This window comes from Sceloporus undulatus, chromosome 1 (genome assembly GCF_019175285.1).
Source record: "Sceloporus undulatus isolate JIND9_A2432 ecotype Alabama chromosome 1, SceUnd_v1.1, whole genome shotgun sequence".
In the NCBI taxonomy this organism is placed as follows: Eukaryota; Metazoa; Chordata; class Lepidosauria; order Squamata; family Phrynosomatidae; genus Sceloporus; species Sceloporus undulatus.
This window is the reverse complement of record NC_056522.1, coordinates 49,493,827-49,518,280: the sequence shown is the minus strand read 5'-3', so window position 1 is coordinate 49,518,280 and position 24,454 is coordinate 49,493,827. Positions and strand designations below refer to the sequence as shown.

The 24,454-nt window shown below is 39.9% G+C and overlaps 2 protein-coding genes across 7 annotated transcripts in view; one reads left to right on the top strand and one right to left on the bottom strand.

Moving 5' to 3' along the window:
• MRPL33 (mitochondrial ribosomal protein L33) overlaps nucleotides 1-7,849 on the top strand; it is a 47,569-nt gene extending 39,720 nt beyond the window's left edge. For both annotated transcript variants that reach the window (XM_042477152.1, XM_042477161.1), the window contains exons 3-4: nucleotides 4,229-4,335; nucleotides 7,536-7,849. In XM_042477152.1, the coding sequence (XP_042333086.1) occupies nucleotides 4,229-4,335; nucleotides 7,536-7,585 (157 nt within the window). In that variant the 3' untranslated portion in view covers nucleotides 7,586-7,849. The remainder of the gene's footprint in view (nucleotides 1-4,228; nucleotides 4,336-7,535) is intronic.
• A 1,036-nt stretch (nucleotides 7,850-8,885) lies between these two features.
• The window catches only part of RBKS (ribokinase), a 90,950-nt gene continuing 75,381 nt past the window's right edge, over nucleotides 8,886-24,454 (bottom strand). For all 5 annotated transcript variants that reach the window (XM_042477103.1, XM_042477138.1, XM_042477121.1 and 2 more), the window contains one exon: nucleotides 8,886-9,144. In XM_042477103.1, the coding sequence (XP_042333037.1) occupies nucleotides 8,971-9,144 (174 nt within the window). In that variant the 3' untranslated portion in view covers nucleotides 8,886-8,970. The remainder of the gene's footprint in view (nucleotides 9,145-24,454) is intronic.

Sequence of the window (24,454 nt, the reverse complement as noted above, 5' to 3'; positions counted from 1 at the left end):
CTCCAAATCGTCCTTGACTATATAACAATTTTTTTTAAATATAAAAATAAACAATTCGCGCACCATTAGGCGCGCGCCTCCCCCAGGACTTAAAGAGAATTAGGCTTCTGTCCACTCCCCCCAAGAGCCACAACAATATCCCAAGTTTAAAAGGTCAGATCTCACCAAAGCACATGGAGAGAGAAAACCAGCTTTCCTCTTGGAAAAGGTGAGCTAAGATAAAATCTTGCCAAGAAAGATTTTATCTTACAGTCACCTTAAGTCAAAAACAACTCGAAGGCACACAACAATTACAAATGCTATATAACAATTCTGTAACAAAGTTAATTACAAATATTTTTGTAATTTGTAAAACACTTTTCAGTTTTATCTAGTCATTCATAGTTGTTAACAGCTCTCAAGTTGACCTTGTCTCATGGTGATCCTGTTGATGAGACATCTCCAAGACCCCCTCTCGTCCACTGCTCTGCTCAGGTCCTGCAGGCTCAGCCCTGTGATTGCCCTGATTGAGACCAGAACATGCAGTCTTCCTCTCTTCCCGCTGCCCTCTACCTTGCCTAGGATTACTGTCTTTTCTAATGGGTCATGCCTTTTCTTGATGTGGCCAAAGTACGACTGCCTCAGTTTTGTCATCTTGGCTTCCAGGGCGAGGTCAGGCATGATCTGTTCTAGGATCCATGTGTCTTTATGATCCACATTATCCTCAGCACTCTTCTCTAGCATCACATCTCAGTTGAGTTGTTTTTCTCCCTATCAGCTTTCTTCAGTGTCCCGCTCTCACATCTGTGCATGGTGATGTATGGATACAATGGCTTGGACAATTTAGTGCTTAGTTGTGTGTCTTTACACTTTAGGATCTTGTCTAGTTCTTTCTTAGCTTCCCTTCCCATTCCTAATCTTCTTCTGACAGAAGGTGCTTTTTTTTCTTTTCTTTTTTTAAAATAAAGTGGCTAAATTCTTTTAAGTGAAAAGTAAGGAGTGGGGTAAGTGGTCTTTATAAAGTCCCTCTTTCTTGAGCAAGCCCTCACTCCCACTGCTATCTCCTACGTGTTCTATGGCTCCTCCAACTCTCTAGAGGAGATTTGGGGTAATTAGTATAAATTATCCCATTCCTCCATTTCTGCTTGTAGAAGCCTCTGTTGAATCAGTCAGGGAAGGGGATATACTGTAATTGAACACATCCTCATTCACCTGTATGTCCTATATGCAGCAGGAGAATTAGGGTTGCCATGGGCACAGTTCATTTGTAGAAAAGAATAGCGAGGATGATACAACTGAGTTTCTAGAGCTAGAAGAAAGGTGCACAAAATTCTACAGTAAATCTAAACCCAGTGTCACATCGGTAATGCAACACCAGCACAACTGAAATCCCACCTCCAGCAGCCCTCACTCAGAAACTGGCTGTAAGGTGTTTGCCTGTCTTCCAGATGAGGTTTTGAGGGTATATAAAGCACTGCACTGATTTCTGTGACAGAAGAATTCTGTCAGTGGATATACCTCATTTTGTGTGCTGGCAGGCAAGAGTAACTTCCCTAAGAAACAGAACTGTTAAGAATGATAGGATCTTTCAGAGAGTTCAGGAACAAGGAGACCTTTCAGCTGGTTCAGAATAATGTATAAAATGTGGGGTTTCCATTTTACAGTTTGAAGTAATGTTGGCACTCCTAAAGTTACTATACCATTTCCATACCACCATCAAGTTTTAGGCAGAAGTGATCACCAAGAGCAGAGGATAATGGTTTTATTACTGTACACAATTATTTTTTTTCAGGAAAAGTTTTTGGTTGTTTTACCATACTATCTGGACTGTTTTTTATTTGTTTGTTTTCTCATGTACTATCAGTTTAATATATCTTCAGGCAAAGTGTTGTTTTTTTTAATTACCATATGCGTGGTTACTTTCTTATCCATGTTTGTATATAGAACTTGTCGTACCCGTTTGTCCTTCTGACTACTTTTTACAGCCACTGTTAAAAATCATCCCACTATCAGGCCAACATGTTTTACATTGCTATTCCACTTTACACTTTTGTCTTCCACACATCTGTACATATGCTGGTCTACTGAGGCTTCATTCCATGCAGTTGAAGAATTGCAGTGAGTTCACAAAAGCTTACGGTGGAAAAAAAAATGGTTATAAAGGTGTCACAAGACTCAATATAGTAACATGGCTATGTCTCTGTCAAAAGTACAGTGAACTCAGATAATTCCAAACACTGATGGCTATGTCCTTTTTTGGGAGGCTGTGTAGCACTGTACTTATCAAATGGAAAAACAGCAGTGACTTCAAGCAAGGCTTGTAATATGTTTTTCTTTTTCTAAATATTAGGCTTGGACTAAGTTAGGTTTGTTTTCCTAAAGCTTCAATCAGGGTCTCAAATTAAAAGCTCTGCCCTTAAACCTAGGGTGGGAATTATGTGATCTTCCAGATGTTGTCAAACTGCAACTCCCAGCATTTCTTACCATTGGGTATGCTGGCTAGGGCTGCTGGGAGTTGGATTTGAACATTTGGAGGACTGCACAACTCCTACTCCTCTGTGTATCACAGATGTTGCAGAAAAACTACATAAGCTTTTGTCTAAATATAATGAAAAAGCTTCCCCATTCTAGTGGAATAAGTAATATTAAAATGACTTTTACTAGTAGAGAGCACATATCTATGCGAATAGAAATTGCTGCAAGGAGGAGGTGGTAGTGATAATGTGAGAAATCAAAACACAGTCTTGTGGTTCAATTGCAGAACATTTAAAAATCAGCCATCAGTAGAACTGTTGCCAAGCACCTGCTGTATTTGAAAGATGTCCCTCTAGTTTATAATGTTTCAGTAAGAATGTGCAAATTAGAGACAGGTTTCAAGGGAACAAATCTGAACTCAACCTTCATCACTAAGGAATAGTGAGAATTGTTCCTGCAGGAGACTGCAGTGTGTTGGTTGTATCCAACTGGTATTGTTTGTGTAACAGAAAGCTCTACGCTCTAGCAGACTGTTTTGTCAGTAGAATGGGAAGGAGGTAGTTTTCAGTGATGCTCCCCCTCTTCTCCTGCACAGTTTCATATTCTATTGCAAAAGGTTGCCCCTCAGGAATTTTGGGAAGAGGAAAATTGCTGAAATCACCTTTCTCCTTATTCTGATGATTGAAACCTTGTCTGAATCACAGTTTCTGATCATTGGAGTGGTATCAGGTGGGAATAACCCTGTAGGTGTAAATCTAAAATCTTGGAGTATTTATTTTAATAATACAGTACTGATGGCTCAGCAATGTTGATGTAGATTCTGTAGTCTCTGAAGTGCAACTTATGTTAGTTAATAAACAGCCATTTGTTGGGCTTCTTGTAACTTCTACAATTCAGTGTTATTGCTGTGGGGCAGAAGACCTCCAGGTTGAGGACCGACTTCAGTTTTTGTGAAATTTGGGGGTGGGGGGAGATAATGCAATTAGGGGGGGAAATGTGCAACTAAAATACTAGCATGGTTGACCTCAAAGCTCATACAGCCAGTAGCTAAGCGTTAGGGGAAGCTTTTCAATATTGTAGAATGGGGGTGTGGGAAAGAAGGAGGAGAAAAAAAACATTATTTAATGATACTTAATAACAGGCTCCCAGATTCTGTGGTCCTTGCAATAGGGAATTGGGAGGGTGCCTTGATTTTTTTAGTTAACAATGACTGATATGTTTTATTTATTAATGTCATTTTATTACTTTTTATTATTTCTGCTCATGTGAAAATAAAAACCAGTTAGTCTTAAGGGTGTTGTTACATTTACCTCCTCCCCCTTCCCTTTTATGCTGCAAGAGATTAACACAGGTACTACTTTGAAAACTGAAGAAAAGATGGAAAAACCTATACACAGAGGTATTATGGGAAAGAGGGTGTAGTAATTTGAAACAATGTAGAAAGCCAAATTTTCCCTTAGGGCCTGTGGTCCTTGTAATAGGCAAAGGGTGGGTGGGTGAGGGAGAAGATGCCTTTATGTTTTTTCTTAACAATGACTTATAGATTTTCTTTGTTAATAAGTGAATTGCTCCAGAGTTTCAGAATGTTATACTGAAGTTCTGGTAAAATGTAGTATCATCTTCATAGAGAGACTTTACTGGGAAAATGCCTTTTTTGTTTAGACAGCTGCATTTCGTACTTCTAGGAATCAAGGGATGAGTTATGTATGGCAAAACAAGTAAGAATAATTAATTACAAGAAGTGGTTCATTTCTGATATTGTTCACTGTTTTAGGTATATTCTTGTGAGGATGCTGAGTGAAGCAGGAACAGGTTTTTCTTTCAACATAAGAAGAGCACGGCTTGATGAAAAGCGAGTTATGCTGAGATATGATCCTTTTGGTAATGAATTGTGGAATGTTTTACAGTGGTTTTGCTGTTGTATAAATATTTTGTGTTAACCACTTATTGAATGAGAACAGCATGCACATTAAAATTATACAAGCATTCATCTTTACAGTATCTTGCTTGTTTTAGTGAGAACACTGGAAACTATGGCGGGTTACACACCACCATTTAGTACGTAATGAATACGTACTAGGGTTAGGAAGGGGCAGTGCTTCTGCACCCCCCTAAGCCTAGTATGTATTCTGTACGTACAATATGGTGGCGGCCGTTCCACACGGCGGCTACCATATTTACGTACAGGACGCTGTGCGTCCGCACATGTCGCGGAGTCTATGACGTCGCAAGTCCGCCCCTGGCGCCTCACGACGTCATAGAGGCGCTGCTTAAAGAAGCTCCATTTTGGAGCTTCTTTTTCGGTCCGTGCGGGAGCCGCGCAGTGTGGCTGCTGCGGCTCCCGCACAGAGCAAACAGCGGCGGCGACAGACCGCCGCAAAGCTGCGGTCTGTAACCCGCCTATAATAGTGACTTCTTTAAAACCACCTATACCATATAGAAGAGAGTCAGAGTGGTGTAAGTGGTTTGAGCACTGGACTAGGATACTGAATCCCCACTTGGCCATGCAAAACCACTGGGTTACCTTGGGCAAGTTACACACTCAGACAAAGAGGAAGACAAAGGCACTTCCCCACTCTGAAAAAAATATGCCAAGAAAATTCTGTGATAGGTTTGCCTTGGGGTCACCATAAGTCAGAAATGACTTGCAGGCATACAACAATACCATACAGAAATGAAGTGTCAAGAGTGCAGACTGGAACAGAATAAAAGGTGCGGTTAGCTGTTCTCAGTGTAATAAATTCTATTCTTGCTTGAGAACATATAGGCTAGACTGCTTAAGATTAGGGCCCTGTACAGGAGTCAGGATGCCGCGTCCAGATGACACACACCTTTGACGATATCACCAGGGCGCCATGACGCTGTGTACTGCTCCAGACCAAATGACATAGCACCGAAGGGATGCCTTACAGCCACAGTGCCGCGGCTATGGTGCCCTTTGGAGCGCACGAAAAGGAGCTGCTTTTTGCAGCTCTTTTTTGTGCCCTCCAGAGGCTGGATCAGGGCCTCAGTGTGAGGTTGCCGTGGCCCTGATCTGGCTGAAGAAGGGGCAGCTGCATGCTGCCCCTTAGGGACTGTTTGTACAGCCCCTAGATTTGTAGTACATTCTAATGCAAACTAATATGTCTGTATGAGGATTGAGGTTTGCTGCAGAGATCCTCTTTTATGGCTGTCAGTGAGGGCAATAGTTTGAAGATAGAAGAGAGAGCCAACTCAACTTTGGCATCCCAGTTATGTTCAGTTTGGCACTGACATTGACTTCATGATTTTTTTTAATCTTGATTTAATATGTTAGATAGGACTTTATCACACGGGGGGAATGTGGGGGAAAGCCAAGATTAAAAAAGCATTTCCCCAGCAAAGTCTGAGATCGTAGCAAAGATTTTCAGGCTACGCTGCAATTAGAGAGGACTTATCCGAGGAATAAGTCAGGAATAACCAGCAACAAATAATTCACTGGGAAATCCCGCGAATGATTTGTTGCTGGTTATTCCCTGGTTATTCATGGAATAAGTCCTCTCTAATTGTGATGTGTCTTGCTGCGATCTCAGGACTTTGCTGGAAAAATGCCTTTACAGTATAATCCTGGCTTTTCCCCTGTTTGATAAAGTCCATAGTTTAATATATTTTTATACTGTGAGTTATTTTACTGTTTCACAGTTTAAATTGATTTTATGGTAGATTGTCCTGAGTTCCTTAGATAGAAGTCAGAATATAATTTTTAATGAATTAATATGTACATTATTAATAAATAAATTTAAACTACTATTGATAATGTAAAATACAAACATATATTGAGTTTTCTTTCAGATGTAACTACTTTTTCTTCCATTAATCATTTCTAAGTGAAGGGTGCAGTTCCCTCCTTCCTGACTTAAAAAAGTTGTAAAAACCAGAATTTCAGCTTTTGTTTACTTCCATTACTTAATGGAGGAGTTTTCACGGGTGTCTAAATACTTTGAGACCACAAGCTTATTTACTGGTTGATCTGAAGCCTATCTGGAACCTGTTCAGCCCCAATGATTTTTTTAAAATGGTGTTTATTTTCATGGGATTTGTCTAGGAACACGAAAGTCACTGATTCCAAAGTCAGTAGTTCAGACCTTCTGTTTATAGACTAAAAAGTGTTGCTTTCCATCTGAGCGCTGTATATAGCCCTGACAACTAGCACAGCTCTTCTGATAGTTGTTGGCTGCTTTTTGCTGTTGATGTACAACATAAGGGCTTTGGTGATGCACTGGCAATTGTGTCTCTGTTTGATATGGGAGGTAAATGCTTCTGTGCAAGGGACTCCAGAAGTAATAAGGATTTAAAGAACATTTTCCTGACTGGAAAGTAAAACTAAACAGCTCTGTTTGTATCATCAGAATGTCTATGCTAGCTGCTATGACACTGATGCTGTTCTTCAGTTGCTTTTAGTTTAATAGTGTAACAGTAGAAGCATGCTGGGGCTGTATGTCTTCATAAAATGGCAATTATGTGTACTATACAGCTATTCGAACTTCTCACAATGACATCTAAAGCAAAACCTTTTACATAGGAACAGTAGAGAATGTTGACCAGCCATGTACATAAAATTCAAGAACTTTGGCTCCCTTTCATCTGCTGCTCTCAACATTTATAGACCTAGGAATGTATCTATTCTTACAGACAGAATGAATAAGAGGAGACAGTGTTAAGGTTTTTAAGTTTAGCTAGAAGAAAGAGTAGACCTAAGTACATTTTGTTTAATAGTAGTTATATCATTAACATTAATCCAACTAGAAGTATAAGAGGGAAAAAATTAGTAAATTTTTTTATTTGTGTCTGAGCAATTTTCATTTTTAAGTAAATCTCTTAATGTTGTCTGACTGTTCCATATTTCTGACTATGGTGTGTGATCGTAAGCTTGAGTGGGATTCCTTTTCAGCTTAGTTATTAGGATTGGAGCCATAGTGGGCATAAGTATGATGTTCATTTTCAAGTGGCAAGATACTGATAACTGAGCCATTAAATGCTCCATCTGTATTTATGTGCTTAGATGTGTGTAGGCTTTATGAGGCCTCTTGATAAATAACTTTTCTGTTTCCTTGTGTCCACAGTTAAACAGCGTGTCCTCTTCAGAGAACATAAAAAGATCCGTTCCCTGTAGATGATGACTGGCTAAAATGATTTGATCTCTATTTGAGGCATAGTCATGGAGGAAAACATTAAGTTGGTGGTCCTGTAGTGTTCTCAAAAAGCAGAGGAAATGGACTGAGATGGCTGCCTCCTGTGATTTGCAGGCCATTGTAAACCAGAACAAAGTGAAAGAAAGAAGTTGTTGGTGTCTAACCATGGACCATCCTCATCAATAACTTATTTATCTTTTGAGTTATATTTACAACTCTCAATTAAAACAGCAAATTCCTTTGTCTGTGTGTATTACATTTCAGCACTGGTGTTTCCTATGGGCTTCAAAAATGTTTGTTCACACAGCTGTAAAATTAAAACCTTCCTTTAGTACAATTTCAGCAAAATAGTTTCCAGAGTTTTCTTGGCTAACCACCCCTGGAAAGGTATATAAACAGTCAGTTGCCAGTGTTAAGGGAAAATTCCTTAATGACTACCACTTGCTGGGTTTTTTGGTTATGTATAAAACTTAGGCATCCTGTTATCACTGAAAGTGCTTGCAGTGAAACCACTGAAATCTAGATCTGCTGTGAAAGCTTCTTCGGACAGTAGAAAACTGCAGTTAAAATTGTCTGCAGTAGCCCTCTGCAAAGTGAGAAGCAGGCATTAAAGACTGCTATGACAGAACTTTATTGCATAATCAGTAAGCCTTCTGTTACTTTTTTTGTACTGTGGTACTCAGTTCCAGCATAAACACTATACAGTAGTTCATGTTTTGACAACTGTATTTCTGAACAGAAAGAGAAAAATTTCACAAGCTATATCAAAATTTGATACTTGGACAATGCTTCCCTTTTAAAATCGCAACTTCAGATTTTTAGAAACATTTGTGAAGGCATAATTACAGCACCAAAACAAACCATTTTAAAACTATACCTTATTTAAGTGACAAATGTGGACATTCTCAGATCTAAATCTGAGAGGCTATAAGTGCATCCCCTTCCCTCCCCCCTGGACATCCTGGCATGGTAGTGCAAAACATATGAGGTTGTTTATTTTATTATTAAATGTATATCCTGCCTTTCTCCCAAAATAGGATTCAAGGTGACTAAGGCTGCATCCACACTGCAGAAATAATCCAGTTAGACATGGCTCAATGCTATGGAATCCTGGGAATTGTAGTGTTGTGAGACATATTAGCTTTTTTTTGTCCGAGCACTGTGGTACCACAACAAAGTACAATCTCTAGAATTCACCAGGATTATTTCTGTAGTGCGTATGCCACCTAAGTAATCACATCTGTTCTATACAATTAAGCCACTTCTTAGGACACAAATATATTGGTTTAAAATCCTGTTTAATAATGTTATCTGAACTAAGAAAAAACAATCAGTGCCCACCATTTTGATAGTGTAGGAGTGCCATTTAGAATAGATCCTGTGGTAGGTTGTTTCTGTAGGGGAATGAAGTCTGTGTTCCTGTTTCTTGGACACTAACAGATGCTATAAAGTTACTCTTCTTCAGCATTTCCTCCAGAGGCAGATGGGGGTAGTAAGCCAGGTAGAAAGCCAGTGCTCCCACAAAACTATCACCTGCTCCCTAAAAGAAGAAAAGCAAATTAGATGTCAACTCATGTATGGGGAAACAGTTTGCACAAATTAGTATAATTTCTTGTCATAAAACCCCTGTATTTGTATTGTTAGTTTTTAATACATAGTGTATCTTTATATATAGACAGAATATGGTAAACATTAACATTTATGTTGCAGAATTTACAGTCCTATAGAAACTGCAGGGTGCAAGTAAAAGCAGATAACTGCATATTAATAACTATTAAATTGTGAATCTCTGGGTTGGAGATTGTCACAGAATGTGTCTCAAATTATTAATATGCATAAATTTTGCTTTCCACAGAACGTGGAAATACGAACTTTTGCAATATAATAATAATAATAATAATAATAATAATAATAATAATAATAATTTTCTATCTTCCCACCTCTCCCAATGGATTGAAACGGGATCACAGCAAAGTTAAAAAATTACAATTACAATATTGCAGCATTAAAACCACAGTAAAAATAAAGACGTAAAAACATAAAAGCATAAGAATCTAAAAACATTAACATCACACAATCAAGGGGTCAGCTGGTCTCGTTCCATGCTCTTGGTCTTCACAGGAGGTCAGGAGGATAAGCACGGTGGAAGAGCTTTCTCTTTACCGCCTTCTTAAAGATTTCTAAGGATGTAACAAGGCGGGTCTCCTCTGGGAGACCATTCCAAAGTCTAGGGGCAGCTATGCTGAATGCCTTTAGGGAAGTAGAAACATGTTTGGATGATGGTATCTCCAACAAATTCTTCCCACTTGTTTTAAGAGTGCGGGGCGAATTGTATAGGGAGATGCGTTCCCGTAAGTAACCCGGACTCAAGCCACGTAGGGCTTTAAAGGTAATAACCAACACCCTGTATTGCGCCCGGAAGCTAATTGGGAGCCAGTGTAGATCTTTCAAAATACAGTGGTGCCTCGGGTTACGAAATTAATTCGTAACGCGGCCGCTTTCGTAACCCGAAAAGCCTTCGTAAGCCGAATTGCCATAGGCACTAATGGGGAAAAGCCACGATTCCGTGCGAAAAAGCCGAAAAAAGCACCAAAAGTTTTTTCGTAACCCGAAAAAACATTTGTAACCCGAAACAATAATTCCCTATGGGATTTTTTCGTATCCTGAAAATTTCGTAACCTGGGTATTTCGTATCCCGAGGTACCACTGTAGGTGTTATATGGTCAAGTCTCGAAGAGCCAGTGACCAACCTGGCTGCTGCATTTTGCACTAGTTGAAGCTTCCGAACTTGATACAAGGGTAGCCCCATGTAGAGCATGTTGCAGAAGTTGAGACGAGAGATTACCAGAGCATGCGCTACAGCTTCAAGGTCCTTTCGGCTGAGGTAGGGTCGCAGTTGATGTATCAACCGAAGTTGGTACCAAGCACTTCTGGCCGTTGCATCCACTTGAGATGACAATCGTAGAGACGGATCCAGAAGTACTCCCAAACTGCGAACTTCATCCTTCAGGGGAAATGTGACCTCATCAAGGAGAGGTGGACAAATTTCCCTCCTCGGACCTAAGGAACCTATGGTAAGTACCTCTGTTTTCTCTGGATTCAACTTGAGTTTGTTTTTCCTCATCCAGCCCATTACTGACACAAGGCAGGGGTTCAGAGGGGAGAAGTCATCCTTAGTCACTGTAGCAGTCGGGGACATAGAGAAGCATATTTGGGTGTCATCAGCATACTGATAACCCCGTGCCCCATGTCTCCGGATGATCTCTCCCAGCGGTTTCATGTAAATGTTAAATAGGATGGGGGACAGAATGGCGCCTTGAGGGACACCAGATGTTAGCTCTTTTCTGGAAGAGCAGCTGTCCCCCAGCCTCACCATCTGGAACCTGCCCGAGAGGTAGAATCGGAGCCACTGGAGCGCAGTGCCCCCCTATACCCAACTCCCTCAGGCATTCCAGAAGGATACGATGGTCGATGGTATAGCCGCTGAGATGTCCAAGAGCACTAACAGTGCCCAGACGGAGGTCATCGATTAAGGCGACCATGGCTGTCTCCATATCCCGCCCTAAAGCCAGTTTGAAATGGGTCCAGATAATCGGTTTCATCCAAGACAGCCTGGAGTTGGAAGGCAACTGCACTCTCAATCACCTTGCCCAAAAAAAGGTAATAGGGAGTCCGGTCTGTAATTGTTTCTAGGGGATCTAGGGAGGGCTGTTTTAAATGCGGTTTAACCACTGCCAATTTTAGCTGTGATGGAAATTTGCCCTCCCAAAAGGATGCATTGATTATTGATTGTAATAATGTAGTCATAGCATCCCCTCCCTGGGTGGTCAGCCATGATGGGCAAGGATCGAGAGCACATGTCGTCCTTACACTTCCAAGGAGCTTGTCCACTTCATTGGTACTCACAAACTCAAGGTGATCCAGTCTAACATGGGCCACGGAGTCTCTGGACACCTCCTACTGATTCTGTAGAAAAGCTGGCGTCAAGATCAGCCCTTATGCGAGAGATTTTATCTGCAAAAAGTCATTGAAAGTGTCACAGCAGGCTATAGTTGGTTGAAGCAAGGGGTTTAAGGTGGGAGGCGGTTGCGTCAGCTCTCTAACCACCCTGAACAGCTCTGCTGGGCGGGATTCTGTAGATGCGATGCATGCAGCATAAGAACAATTCTTTGCTGCGCCTATCACCACTCTGTAAGACTTCAATAGGTTCTCAAGGAGTGTCTTGTCAGATAAGCGCAAGAACAAGGCACGTCTGTGCCACAAAATTAATGCAATATCAGAGCAGCTTTCTGTCATGGCATCTAGAAGATACCACTTTGGTATTACCTGTCAACAATTAAGTCTTCAAGATTGTTTGGGGGTCAGCCCTGATAAACATACTTGGATTTTATAATAATAAAGACGACTGTTAGAAGGTCTTTTAACAGTCATCTTTATTATTATTATACTTGATTTATATAGCACTGTAGATTTACACAGTCTTTGGTGTTCAAAACCTCTTGCTCTACTATATACTGTTTCTATGATGCGGAGCCTCTTGTCTTTTTGCATACCTATAGTTGTACACATATACATGAGGCTTCCATTGTAAGCAAGTGCCTTCAGCATCTTCTCCATGCATAGTTTTGGTAACTTCGTATGATCAGCTACTTTTGACCATGTGTCTGGTACACTTTCCTCATTTATATACCTGGAAGGGAGCCTGAATAACAAAGGCATCAGTTCCTGTCTGATCCTGTCAGGCCTGGTTGGTACTTGAATAGGAGACTGCCAACAAACACAAGATGCTGTAGGCCATATTTTAGAAGAAGAAACTGGCAAAACCACCTCTTGAGTATCCCATGCCTAATAAAACACTATGAAATCCATGGGGGTGCCATAAGTCAACAGGTGATGCACACATGCACACACAGAGCTAGAAATGATGCCACCATTGTGACCTCCTACAGTTCCTGCTAGCTCTCACTATAAAGGGATGAACTTAGAATGACCACTTTTATATACATTTCTGTAACTGTTCTGGATTGCAGATGTGGAGTTAAATACTAGCAGCAGTTCCATCTTGTTGCTCTATTGCTGTAACTGTAGAATAGTGTCTTTCCTAATATCCTCAAATGAGTATCAGATTGGGCAACAGGAAGTTGTGCAAAAGACACCAGGAATGGAAAAGGATGGTCCTCCGGATGATGCTGGAGAACTGCAGCTCCCACAGCTCTATTCAGCACAGCTAATAATGAGAAAAGTTGATCACAGTCTAACAACATCTGGAAGGCCACATCTCCACTGTACATCTATATTTCTCCTGGTTTGTACAAAAGATGGTGATTCAAGTTTTCATGGTATCTTTAACTCCCTGAGAAGTTCTTTTAAGGACACAGTAGGTTACATGGAAATGCCTGGAGACTAGCTTATTTGCCTTTTGTGAAGCTTCTTTCAGTCTTTGCACTTAAAAGATTGGATATTCTCCATTGTGTACAATGAAATACTTTGCCAAAGTACATTATGTAGTACAAAAGTAAGGACATGATACATATTCCTTCAACAATAACAGTCAGGCCAATAATGGCAACCATTGCCAACCTTTACCAGCCCCCCCCCCCCCCTTAGAGAAAGGAAGAGTCATGGATCTAATAACAGTCATTTTCAAAGGCATACAGAGCTGAAATCCAGAAGTGTGAAATCAATGTGCAAGTCAAATTCTGCTTTGGTGACCTCAATTGTCAATTTATGTCCTTTTCTGCTTTCTTGCACTAATTATTTAAAATGATAGCAAATGCTAAGAGGAATGAAATATATTTAATGACTTGAAGAAAATGGCAGCTTTTATAAATGATGTAATGAATTACTGAGTTAGTGACTAAGATCAGAGCTGCTGAACCCAGTAGAAAAATTAGCAGGAAGGGGGTGGGATTCCATAGAATAGAATGGGGAAAATAACAGCCCATAGCCTCCCCCCAATTGTCTTGCAGCCATTTTTTCCTAAAAGAAACTGTTCTGCGTTTGGGGAGGAAGACAATCTGTTATAAGAAGGGTGTATGTTATAGATCGGTGCTACTGAAAGGGGTGGTCCCTGGACCAGGGCTGGGCCCCTGAGCTACTGGCTGTCAGTCCCTGGTAAGTTTCTAGGAGACAAAGAATTGCACCCAATGGTCAAAAAGTGTTGAAGGTCCTTGGCACATGGAGAAATAAAAATGCTGATTCCCCATCACCTGAGATGCAGTGTTGCAGATGAATCTTTCTAAATGATATGAGTGTGTGTAAGGGAGAAGGGCTTTGGACCAAACCACTTTTTATTTTTGTGTCTCCTGACAACTACTTTTCCCTGGAGCAAATGCTGTCCTTGGGGAAAAACTTCCCCTTCCTTTCTACAAAATAAGGAATGCAGATGTAGGTTAGTCCAGCTGTTCTTTAAAAACCAAAAGGCCATTTTAGGTGCGACTGATCACAAGAGGTTAGTGTTGTGGATGCCTTATGGATGCCACAAGCCCGAAAACACACCTCTCTGCCAGAAGATACCCTCAGACCACTAGCATCTATTTCCTGCAGCAAGTAAAACTATAAATTCTCTGTCCTCCTATGTGGACATTGGATTTAATCACCCTGGGACAATGACCTCAGATGTTTTGTGGATATCAACTGGATATATATATTCCAAAAAGCAAACCTTGATTTTGCATTTTTTATATAAGGTTCACCATTTTACTAAACACTATTGTATTTAATTGGATTTGGGCATCCACGGATTTGGGGATCCATGGGGTTGGGGTGGGGGGTTGCTGGAACCAAACCCTGATGAACACCTTTGGTCACCCTGTTATAGGGCTGCATGCAGACCTACACTAGGCTGAGCCATATACCACCCTCCTGTAATTATTGTACAATCTCTGAAGCTCACCCTGCAGGGCCATTCTATACCTTGTAGGAGCAAGCAGGATTAGATAAGTGTCTGGCTATGTCCCTGTAGCCAGAAAGGAAAATATTACAGCAACACTGAGATCTGTTGGGGTCTTTTGGAGATCTTAGTGCTGCTATAATAATTTCATGTTTGGTTAGGGAAACATAGACTGATGCTTTGCCAATCCTGCCAGTTCTCAATGGAATACAGATAACTGGGATGGAAGTTTCAGAGGCCGTAGAGCAAATTGGAGGTGAAGATAGCAGCTTTCCAGAGAGAGGAAGAGACTATTATCCTCCACAGTGCCCACAAAAGGAGATATGAAGGTTTAATGGAATTTACATGCGTGTATGTGACCAACTGGCCAAAATAGCCTAAAAGCACAAGATTCCACCTGATCTTGGAAGCTAAGCAGGGTTAGATCAGGTTAGTACTTCAGTGGGAGAGCGCCAATGAATACCAGTTGCTGTAAGCTACATTTCAGAGAAAGGAACTGACAAAACCACTTCTGAGTATTCCTTGCCTAGGAAACCCCTATGAAGTTCATGGAATCACCATAAGTTGACAGGCAACTTGAAGGCGTGCACGCACACACACAACACTAGCAGGATGCCAGCCAACGTGTGCCACTTCACAAAATCTGATCGTCAACTTGCCATGATTGGAAGCCCTCCTGCTCATTGTGCTCTGTGAGGTGCTTTCTGGCTCTCTTGAGTGTGATGCTAATTAGAAGCCAGAACAACACAAGCTGTTTGTATGTTGCAGTTGCACAGGAGAAAAGGCAAGGCACAGCATTGTTTCCTGATAAGAGGACAATATCATTTTCTCTCTTTCTCTCTCTGGATTTCTTTTGGTTCCACCACTATCACAGGTACATTTGTTGAGGACATACAAGAGGGCCTTCTCAGCAGCTGCTCCAAAACTGTGGAAATCTCTTCCACTGGATGAAAAGCTGTCCCCCTCTTCAGTCATATTCTACCAACATATAAAACCTTTTAGATTGGATTTTGGTTTGTTGCACAAGGGTCCTTTAATCAAGAGTGTATACTGCACTTATCTTCTCGTAGTTATGTTTTAAATACTTTTGAATAGTTTTAAATTAGTTGTTTTAAGGGGACAGGTGTTTTTTTTTAGCTGTACTTTGTTTTAATCTATGCTGTGAAACATCACAGTTTTAAGCTGGGAGAAAGGCAAGGTATAAATAAAAGAAATACATCTTAAAGTAATCTTGGAGCACTTGTAGCTCTGAAGATCTGCTAGAAGGTATGTGGATAATGCCTAAGAGCTCAATGGTATGGCTGAAATTGATGTGTCAGTCCCTTGCACAAATAGCTCTTTCCACTTACAACAGTGTAAATTAAGTAAAAATTATGCACATTGTATAAATTATGCAAACTGAGCCAAACTCCTAATTCAATTGCCTTTTCCCTGGGTGAAGAGGTTTTTAAAAATAGTACAGTATGTACAACACTGGTAGATCAAAGTTTGTCTTTACCCTGTACCTGTAATGTTACAATCACTTCAGTGACGATTAATAGGCTGAAGGCTTTAGCAACCTAATATCACAGAATCCTAATGAAATTTGACATGCCTTGATGTTGTTGTTGTTATTTTATTACTATTGTTACTGTTTTCCATAGGGCTGGCAACTGTGTAGGGGCCATCAACCAATTTCCTCCAGGAACTCAAACATTGTTTTCCCCTGCATTTGCTCTCAAAATGGTAAAAGGAAATGATGATGTGTCACTTTCTGTTGTAATTTTGAGAGGCAGTGCAGAGGAAAATTGAGGTATTGAGGTATTTATGGGTTTAAATGGAGGTAGTATGAGATTCTGGAGTGCTTATCAGGACACATCAGGGTATTTTGTATGTTTTCGCATGCTTGGGGATTTCTGTATGGTTTGGGGTAATTTTTTGGGGGGGGGGGGACTGGTGGCAGGCTTCAGGGGTCACAAAAGTGGGGTCCAAGGAGCACATGTGGTCTGCAGGCCACACTATGTTCACCTCTACTTTACCAGTACCTGCCTGTATTATTTCACCATAAGATTTTCTGCTTTTAAATCATCCTGATATACGCTTGTATAGTTTTATACTTAAAACACTGAGGAAATCATATTCACAACTTCCATCTCAGCCCCCCCCCCCTTCCCACCACATCTCAGCCTACTGTTTTAACAGCAGAAAGTCAAATCTCTATTTGGTCTTTCCCACTCTTAATAAACTGCTTCTCATTTTTTTAAAAAAATGAACTTGGACAATTGCTATCTTCTCATTTCTCTTCTGTTCTTTCCCCCGATCCTTATATTTCTACAGCCTCTCTGTATCGGTCTCTCTCCTTTCCCCTCTGTAATGTCATCATGTCTGCAGAATTTTGTATGGCAACCCATACATGGCTTTGGTTTATCACAATTATTTTCAAAACTTAAAGAATAAAAGGTATGGGGTATCAAAATGAATGGGAGCCAATGAATCTTCAAATGAACAAAGTTACAAATAATAGAAGGATTACACTAACAACTGCATTTCATCCAATTTGTGGTGGTAATTCATGACATTTCAACATCTACTCCAGAGGTGGAGAACCCATGGAACTCTGTTGTCAAAGTATTATTCTCATCAACTTAACGTGAGACGAACTGGCTGGAGGTAATGTGAGCTGGAGTTCAAAAACATCTGGAAGACCAGAGCCTTCCCATCCCAGCCTACTTCCTAAGCTAGGCAGAGAAAAACAATCCATCCTGAGCTTCCACTTTGCAAATACAATTCAAACAAATTGTATTACAGTTACAAAATATGAAATCTTTGTTTCGAGCTGCTGTTATATTTCTGTATTAAAAGTGATGTTATTAATGCTCCATTTTAATTATTCCTTGTTTGCATGAATACTGTCTAAATTGCAGCTGTGGCAACGTTTTCACGTTTAATATATATTGGGGCTTATGATATGATGTTGATGAATTTTATGGTCATAGGTCATGCACTTCTAAATCTAAATCCATTTGGTAATCCCAGCCAGAGTAGACCTGTTGAATCAATTGCTGAATGCCAAGGTGAAATTTACTGTATATATTCATGTATAAGTCTAGAAATTTAGATTAAAAAATTGCCCCAAAAAACATGAGTTGACTTATCCATGGCTCAACGTAAGTACTGTATCTTAACTCTTATTAAAAATAAGGAAGCATTCCCTGGTGAAAGGGAAGAGTATAATGTGGCTAGGAAGCATTGATCCCCTCTACTCTCTCATTCATCCAGCCTTAAGAGTGAGCACAAAGAGCTATGTCTGCTGGAATTTTGTAAGTTTTTGACAGTGCTTTTCTTTGCTTCATCCTTTAGATCCTTTGCTAAATGCCCCTGAGTTTTACCCTCGACTTATCCATGAGTCATATCGGTGCTTTCTGCACCGCCATTTGGGACGTCCGGAGGACGTCCCATTTTAAAAAAGGGGCGTCTCTTTTAGACGCCCCATGGCCTAGTACGGACTCCGTCCGTACAAGATGGCGCCGGCCCTTCTACATGGCCGGCGCCATCTTTGCGTATCGGACGCTTAGCGTCCGTACGCGTCGCGCCGCTGCTGACGTAGCGAGCGCGCCCCTGGCGCCTCGCTACGTCGCAAACGCAACGAAAAAAGAAGCTCCATTTTGGAGCTTCTTTTTTCGGTCCGCGCGGGAGTCGGGCCGTCTGAAGGCTCCGGCTCCCCCGCGGATCTACTGGCGGCGGCAGCAGACTGCCGCAAAGCGGCGGTCTGTATCCCGCCATCAAAATCCATAATTCTGGCCCCAAAACTTGCCCTCGACTTATACATGAGGTTGATTTATAGTCAAGTATATACGGTATGTGAAATCTCTACTCCAAGTCAGACTACCCCTTGGCTTTAGGCCTTACAATGTTACAAGCCACATTTACTTGAAAGGCAGCAAATAAATATTGAAATAAATAAATATATATCAAGTCCACTATGGTAGGGCTTTCTACTGTATGGATCTCTAGTGGTTATTGGACTCCAACTCCTACCAGTGAAGAGGGATAATAGCAGTTGCAGCTCACCCTGACATACATTCTTCAATTTTGCTCTCCCACTACTACCTACGGTTTCTTCTAATTAAATAACACCTACAAATATGGCAAGCATACTTTTTACTCTGCATTCTACATTTACATGCCAGAGGCGCAGACCACTGAACCCAGGTCTCAAAAGCATTTTTGAACCTCCATCTCTCTAAAGCTCCTCGCTGTTGGGAGCAGCTGATGGAAAGCTGCTTAGGTTCAAACAGATGATCTATTATCCTTTCTCATTATTCTGAAATACTTCTGATTCCACGTCTACAAGTAAACCACTATCACCCATTTTTCTTAATGTTTGTGAAGATCATGGATATACAGTATAGACGGAAAACACCCCCCACATTGGAGGTTTGCTTGAAAATTACACCAGTACAATATTTTGCATCAGTGCCCAGGAATCTGTACCCATTTCCTGACAGATTTCCTGGTGGGTCATTTGCAAATGATTAAATGATGCTGACTGTTAACCCCATGCATTCCTGAAAGATGAGCCCAGAGACAGTGTCTAGTGCCTAAACGGTTTCTTTTCTTCTTGAAAACAACCTAGTCAACAAAACTATTCAAGATCAAAGGCTGCAGGAAAAGAGCTCTGGAAAATTATCTAGTTTGTGGTGTAGGTTGTGAAAGAACTCAAAATACATGCAACAGTCAGCTCTGTCCATCCCCCTTTCACAATACTGGTACATTAAGTTAAAATGGCACAGAGAGCTCTGCAGTTTGTTAATTCTTGTCATTTTCACAGCACTTTACATTTCTCAAGAGCCATCAGTCACCTGGGAGACAGGTAATCTCACACGTTGTAACAGGTCTCAAGACAGGCACAGAGATAAAGTGAACATTTAAAGCAAATATTTTGGGATGTGTCTGCTTGTCCTCAGGATTCAGACTAATCTACTTCTATGATTTTTGAAGGGTTAATGCAGTGCTCCTCTTGCAGTACATTTGTTATGCTATGCGGGAAAGCTTTGCCTTCTGCAATACAGTGGACTTTAGCTGATTTCTCTGGGAGTAATCCATACTAAACTCTTACTATTATCTCTGGCAAAGTGATATTCTTACCTATGTCTTCGATGTGTCCTAGAGCAACCGAATATGGAACCAGTCAAGATTGTTGGGGTTGGAGGACACAGGTTTCATTATATAGATGAACCAACTATGGGTCTGACAAGCAGTGTTCTCCTGGTTGTGAGGCAGCTGGAGAGACTCTTTGGGGTCATACTGCAACTGTTCTCAAATATGCACTGTACTAGTCACTCCTTAGTGCCCCGATCTGCATTACCCGAGAAATTCTTTGGCTGGGGCACTGACTGGCTTAAGGAGAATGTTTTGGGGAGATCACATCATCAGATGGAGCTTCACTGTCACAGCTATATCTAGGATGCAGGATCTTAGCCACTGCATATAAGCATTGCTGAAATATTTCTGATTCCAAGTCAATACAGGTTGAGTTTCCCTTATCCAGATTTCTGAAATCCGAAAGATTCTAAAATCCAAAATTATCCACAAGGGTGGCTGAGAAACATTTATTTTTGTTTTTATGCTTCAATGTACACAAACTTTATTTTGTACACAAAATTATTAAGGACATTGTGTCTAAAATTACCTTTGGCCTATGTGTATGAAGTGTATATGAAACGTAAATAAATGTCATGTTTAGACTTGATTCCTGGTAATGCAGCCACAACTTGTGAGTTAGATCCCAAGACTCCAGGTTGATTCAGTCTTCCAACCTTTTTTTAGGTCAGTAAAATGAGTACCCAGCTTGTTTGGGACATTGGCTTACAGATTGCAAACCACTGCGAGAGTGTTGAGTTCACTATTAAGTGGTATAGAAATGTAAACCCTATTGCTAATGCTGCTAACCCATCTCCAAGATATCTCATTATGTATATGCAATATTCCAAAATCCAAAACACTTCTGGTCCCAAGCACTTCAGAGAAGGGAAGCTCAACTTATATTTTAGAAAGTGAAAGATGAATCATGTCACAGCAGGTTTATTTTGCTTTTGGCTTGATGGGCTTAAAGAACAGCTGAGTGTTCTCTTCCTAAAAAGGGGGCTTACAGCCTCACAAACAATTCAGGACAAAGTGGATCCCAAAAGCAGTAGCTTTTTGTCTTGCTCATGGAATTTAAAGTTTATTGCCTTGACTGAATCTCTCAGTACCCACATGGCCAGAAGGAGAAGGGACCCACCTGCATGGATACCCTTCCATAACATCTGAACTGAGGACAACAACCACAACATCTTGACCATGCAAGCCTATGGAGTTTACCAGACAAGGGAAATTGGAAGTATAATCCAATGGCAATCTGAATCCATTCCTGGGGTTTCACGTTATTGTGTGATAGACTACCACATGCAAATTCATGCAATGGCATGCTATTTTTGGGCAATGGGAAGCCAGTTCGAATGCAATGAGCATTCACGTAATTTCGCTAAACTACCACTTTAAGTGAATAAGTTCTGGCCTCACTTTCTTTTAATTCGAAATTAAGAGAAATTCCTCCCGTGTGATAAATTCCAATGACTAACATTGTCGATTTTCTCCCTTTCCTTCCTCCTGTATGATTTTTAACACATTATCTGATGAAACAGTTAGTGGAGCTTCAAATTCACTGTTTCGTGGATTTTGAATGATACTGTACTTAAAGAACATAATTAAAGCCCTGATAGAATCCATTTAGTCTAAGAGACAAGTTCCATCTGCCAAAATGGCCAGTAACTGTTGAGAGACTTAACTCCCAGGAATAGTCTAATCGTACCAGTGCCCTTCAGGAGCTCTAAAGCCAGGCAATTCTAAAAATCAGAAATATGGCCTTCTCAAGCCTTAAATGTGCCCTCCCTATTGGAACAATTCCTTTTTCTTGTTCTATATATTTAATCATTCTAGATAATCATGATTATTATCCCTGTCTGTTCTATAGATTTTATGCCCAAGGACAACTGCATTCTATTGATCCATTTGCTACACCAGGGTTTCAATTTTCAAATCAAGAGATTGCAAATAATGTCTTGTCTAAACTTAACAATTCATTTACCGGCATAAAAGTCTCCTTTCATCTCATGACATCAATACTTCTAAGGGTATTTTACAGCATATTTTTATAACAATCATATGATTCTGGATAGGGTTTTAGCAGTGTGCCACTAATTCTTTCTTAAGTACCCGAGACTTAAATCTACAAAATCAAACTTTTGAAATGCTCTCTGTCACTGATATTCACTGAATCATCACTGAACAAAGACAGGAAAAATGGTGGAGGGAATTTTTTCTCCTTTTTAAATAAAGAAAAAAGGTAGATACAGCAGCAAGGCAGCATGGAAAGAAGGCAGCTAAATTTCCAGCCATGCAAGATAGGTATTTTCAATTTTTATTACTTCTAGTCATGCAAAATTACTATTTCTAAATTATTTTTCATTTTTCTTTTAGTAAGAACATAATATGGAGCATAATATGAAAAATACAGATGGCATAGATCAGTGCTACTAATAGTGGTTGTCCATGGACCAGTGCTGGTCCACAAGCCACTGGCTACTGATCCACAGAGTATTTTATGAATGTAAAGTATGAAAGTAACATGGTACAAATATGGTATTTGTCCCTGGCACATTAAAAAAAATGCTGTTCCATTCCATCAAATAGCTTGAAAAGGATTGTACTAAATAATATATTGGGGGGGCAGATGGACAACAAATACAAAGTCTGGGCTTGCAATGCAAAATGTGGAAGTAGTTGTATTCTGAATAGATTATTAGATTTATGATAGCCATCATGTTCAACACACACACACACACACACTATTGGTTTCCAAAAACGTTTAAAACAAATCTTCTTTTTGTTACATATTCACATGATTTTTTTCCAAGTAATCTTAGACTTAAACAAAATTTATGAAAATTTTAATCATCATATTACTTCCTTAAGTAATTCCTCTGGTTCCTATTTTGTCCTTTTAAAATGTTCAGCACTTTTGATAGACTAAGGATGAGGATCATGCTAGGACCAGTCCCTAGATCAGAAGCTGGCAAAAGATATTTCAAATTGCTTAGCAAAACCACTCTGCTTGCAGATGCTAGCCTGATACCAGGCCTGGTTTTACCCTTAAACAAAGTAAGGCAGCCAGGGGGCAGCAAACTATTAGTTATTTGACTTATTAGTGTATTTTGACTGCACAGGTGAGTAATTTTTCATCACAGGTATGCAAAGGTTTGGTTCAATGCATCACAAACATTGTAAGGTCTAATGGGCCACTGAGGTGTGATATTAGTGTTGGACCAAGATTCTAGGAGAACAGGGTTCAAATCCTCTCTCAGCCATGGAAACTCACTGGGTGAACTTCAGTTAGTCACTCTCTCTTAGCCTCTGAGGAAGACAAAGACAAAACATCTATGAACAAATATTACCAAGAAAATCCGATGACAGGTTCACCATACGTCAGAAATGAGCTGAAGGTATGCGCACACACATGAACCAATGGGCCAGCTTTCAACCTCTAGGCTCTTGGGACTGTTCAGTGTTATGCTCAGCCCACTTTTTTATTTTCTTTAAACAGAATAAATCTGCATGATTGTGGCTGATGTCAGATCTCCAGTTGCAGGTGGCCAGACATAAAAGCTAGCCTTCAAACAAAGGACCCTACTACTGTTGGCTTGCCCATATGTATGCAAGCTCAAGGGGATCATTTATTCAAATCCTGACTAGTATCTTCCCATGCTATTTTCTCTGGGGCTAATGCTGTGCTCTACCAACTTGTCTGTACTGAGAGACATGTGTACAATGCATTATATTTATTTATGGTATTCCATATGAAAAGATTATGATTATCAATAGTGCATCTTGCAATGTATAAGCCCAGCAACAGTTTGACTACATTTTTATCTGTACTAAATTATGACTGCAGCTACCATTTCATGCTGAAAGATCGCATATTTTATTTTTATATCAAATATTTTGTATTTAAACATGCAATATATGTACTCCTATATGAGAGCTTGGTGTAACAATTTGAGAGTTGGATCATGACTCAAAATCCAATAAATTGTTTTGTTTTTTAAAAAAATGTATTTGCATAGTTTGTATGTGGAATGTATATATTTGTTGAAGTGTGTTATATAATTTGTGTAAAAAAATTACAAAACATCTCTCTTCTCCGTTTACCTTACCTTACCCCTTCTCTCGTCTCTGCATTTAATGTATGATAATATAGTAAATCTGAGAATTAGAACTAAAAGACCAACTTTATACTAACAGACCACTTTTACTACTTTATGGAATATAACTATGCAAATATGTTTCCATGGTCTAATGCTTAATATAAAGATGTTTAAAATAATGTAATTTTTCTAGGCTAACAGGAAGTATATTCAATTAAAAAATCCAAAAATATATGGGAAATTATTTATATCAACATTATAGGGTTAGGAATTTTATCTTGGAAGAAGAAAAATATCTCAGTAAAAACAGTACAAAAGGCAGTATATGTTATACTACCCGAAATGGTAGTAATATCTGTAAGTATGTGTGTATGTCTGTACAGGTTGTCATCTGTAAATGCATGTTTTTGTATGTTTAATAATAATAATAATAAAAAAACATTTTTATTAAAAAATGACTTGAAAATCTGGGTTCAAATCCCTGCTCAGCCATGGAAACCCACTGGGTGACTTTGGCCAAGTCACACTCTCTCAGCCTAAGAGAAAGGCAGTAGCAAACTGCTTCTGGATAAATCTTGCCCAGATAACCCTATGATGGGATCACCATAATCTGGAGTCAAAATGAAAACAGCTAACTACCACAATATATTAAAATATATACAATATTTTTATGTGAGATTTTTACATGATTCTATCACATTTCATAATAGGAGTGGAGCACATGAAAATACTGC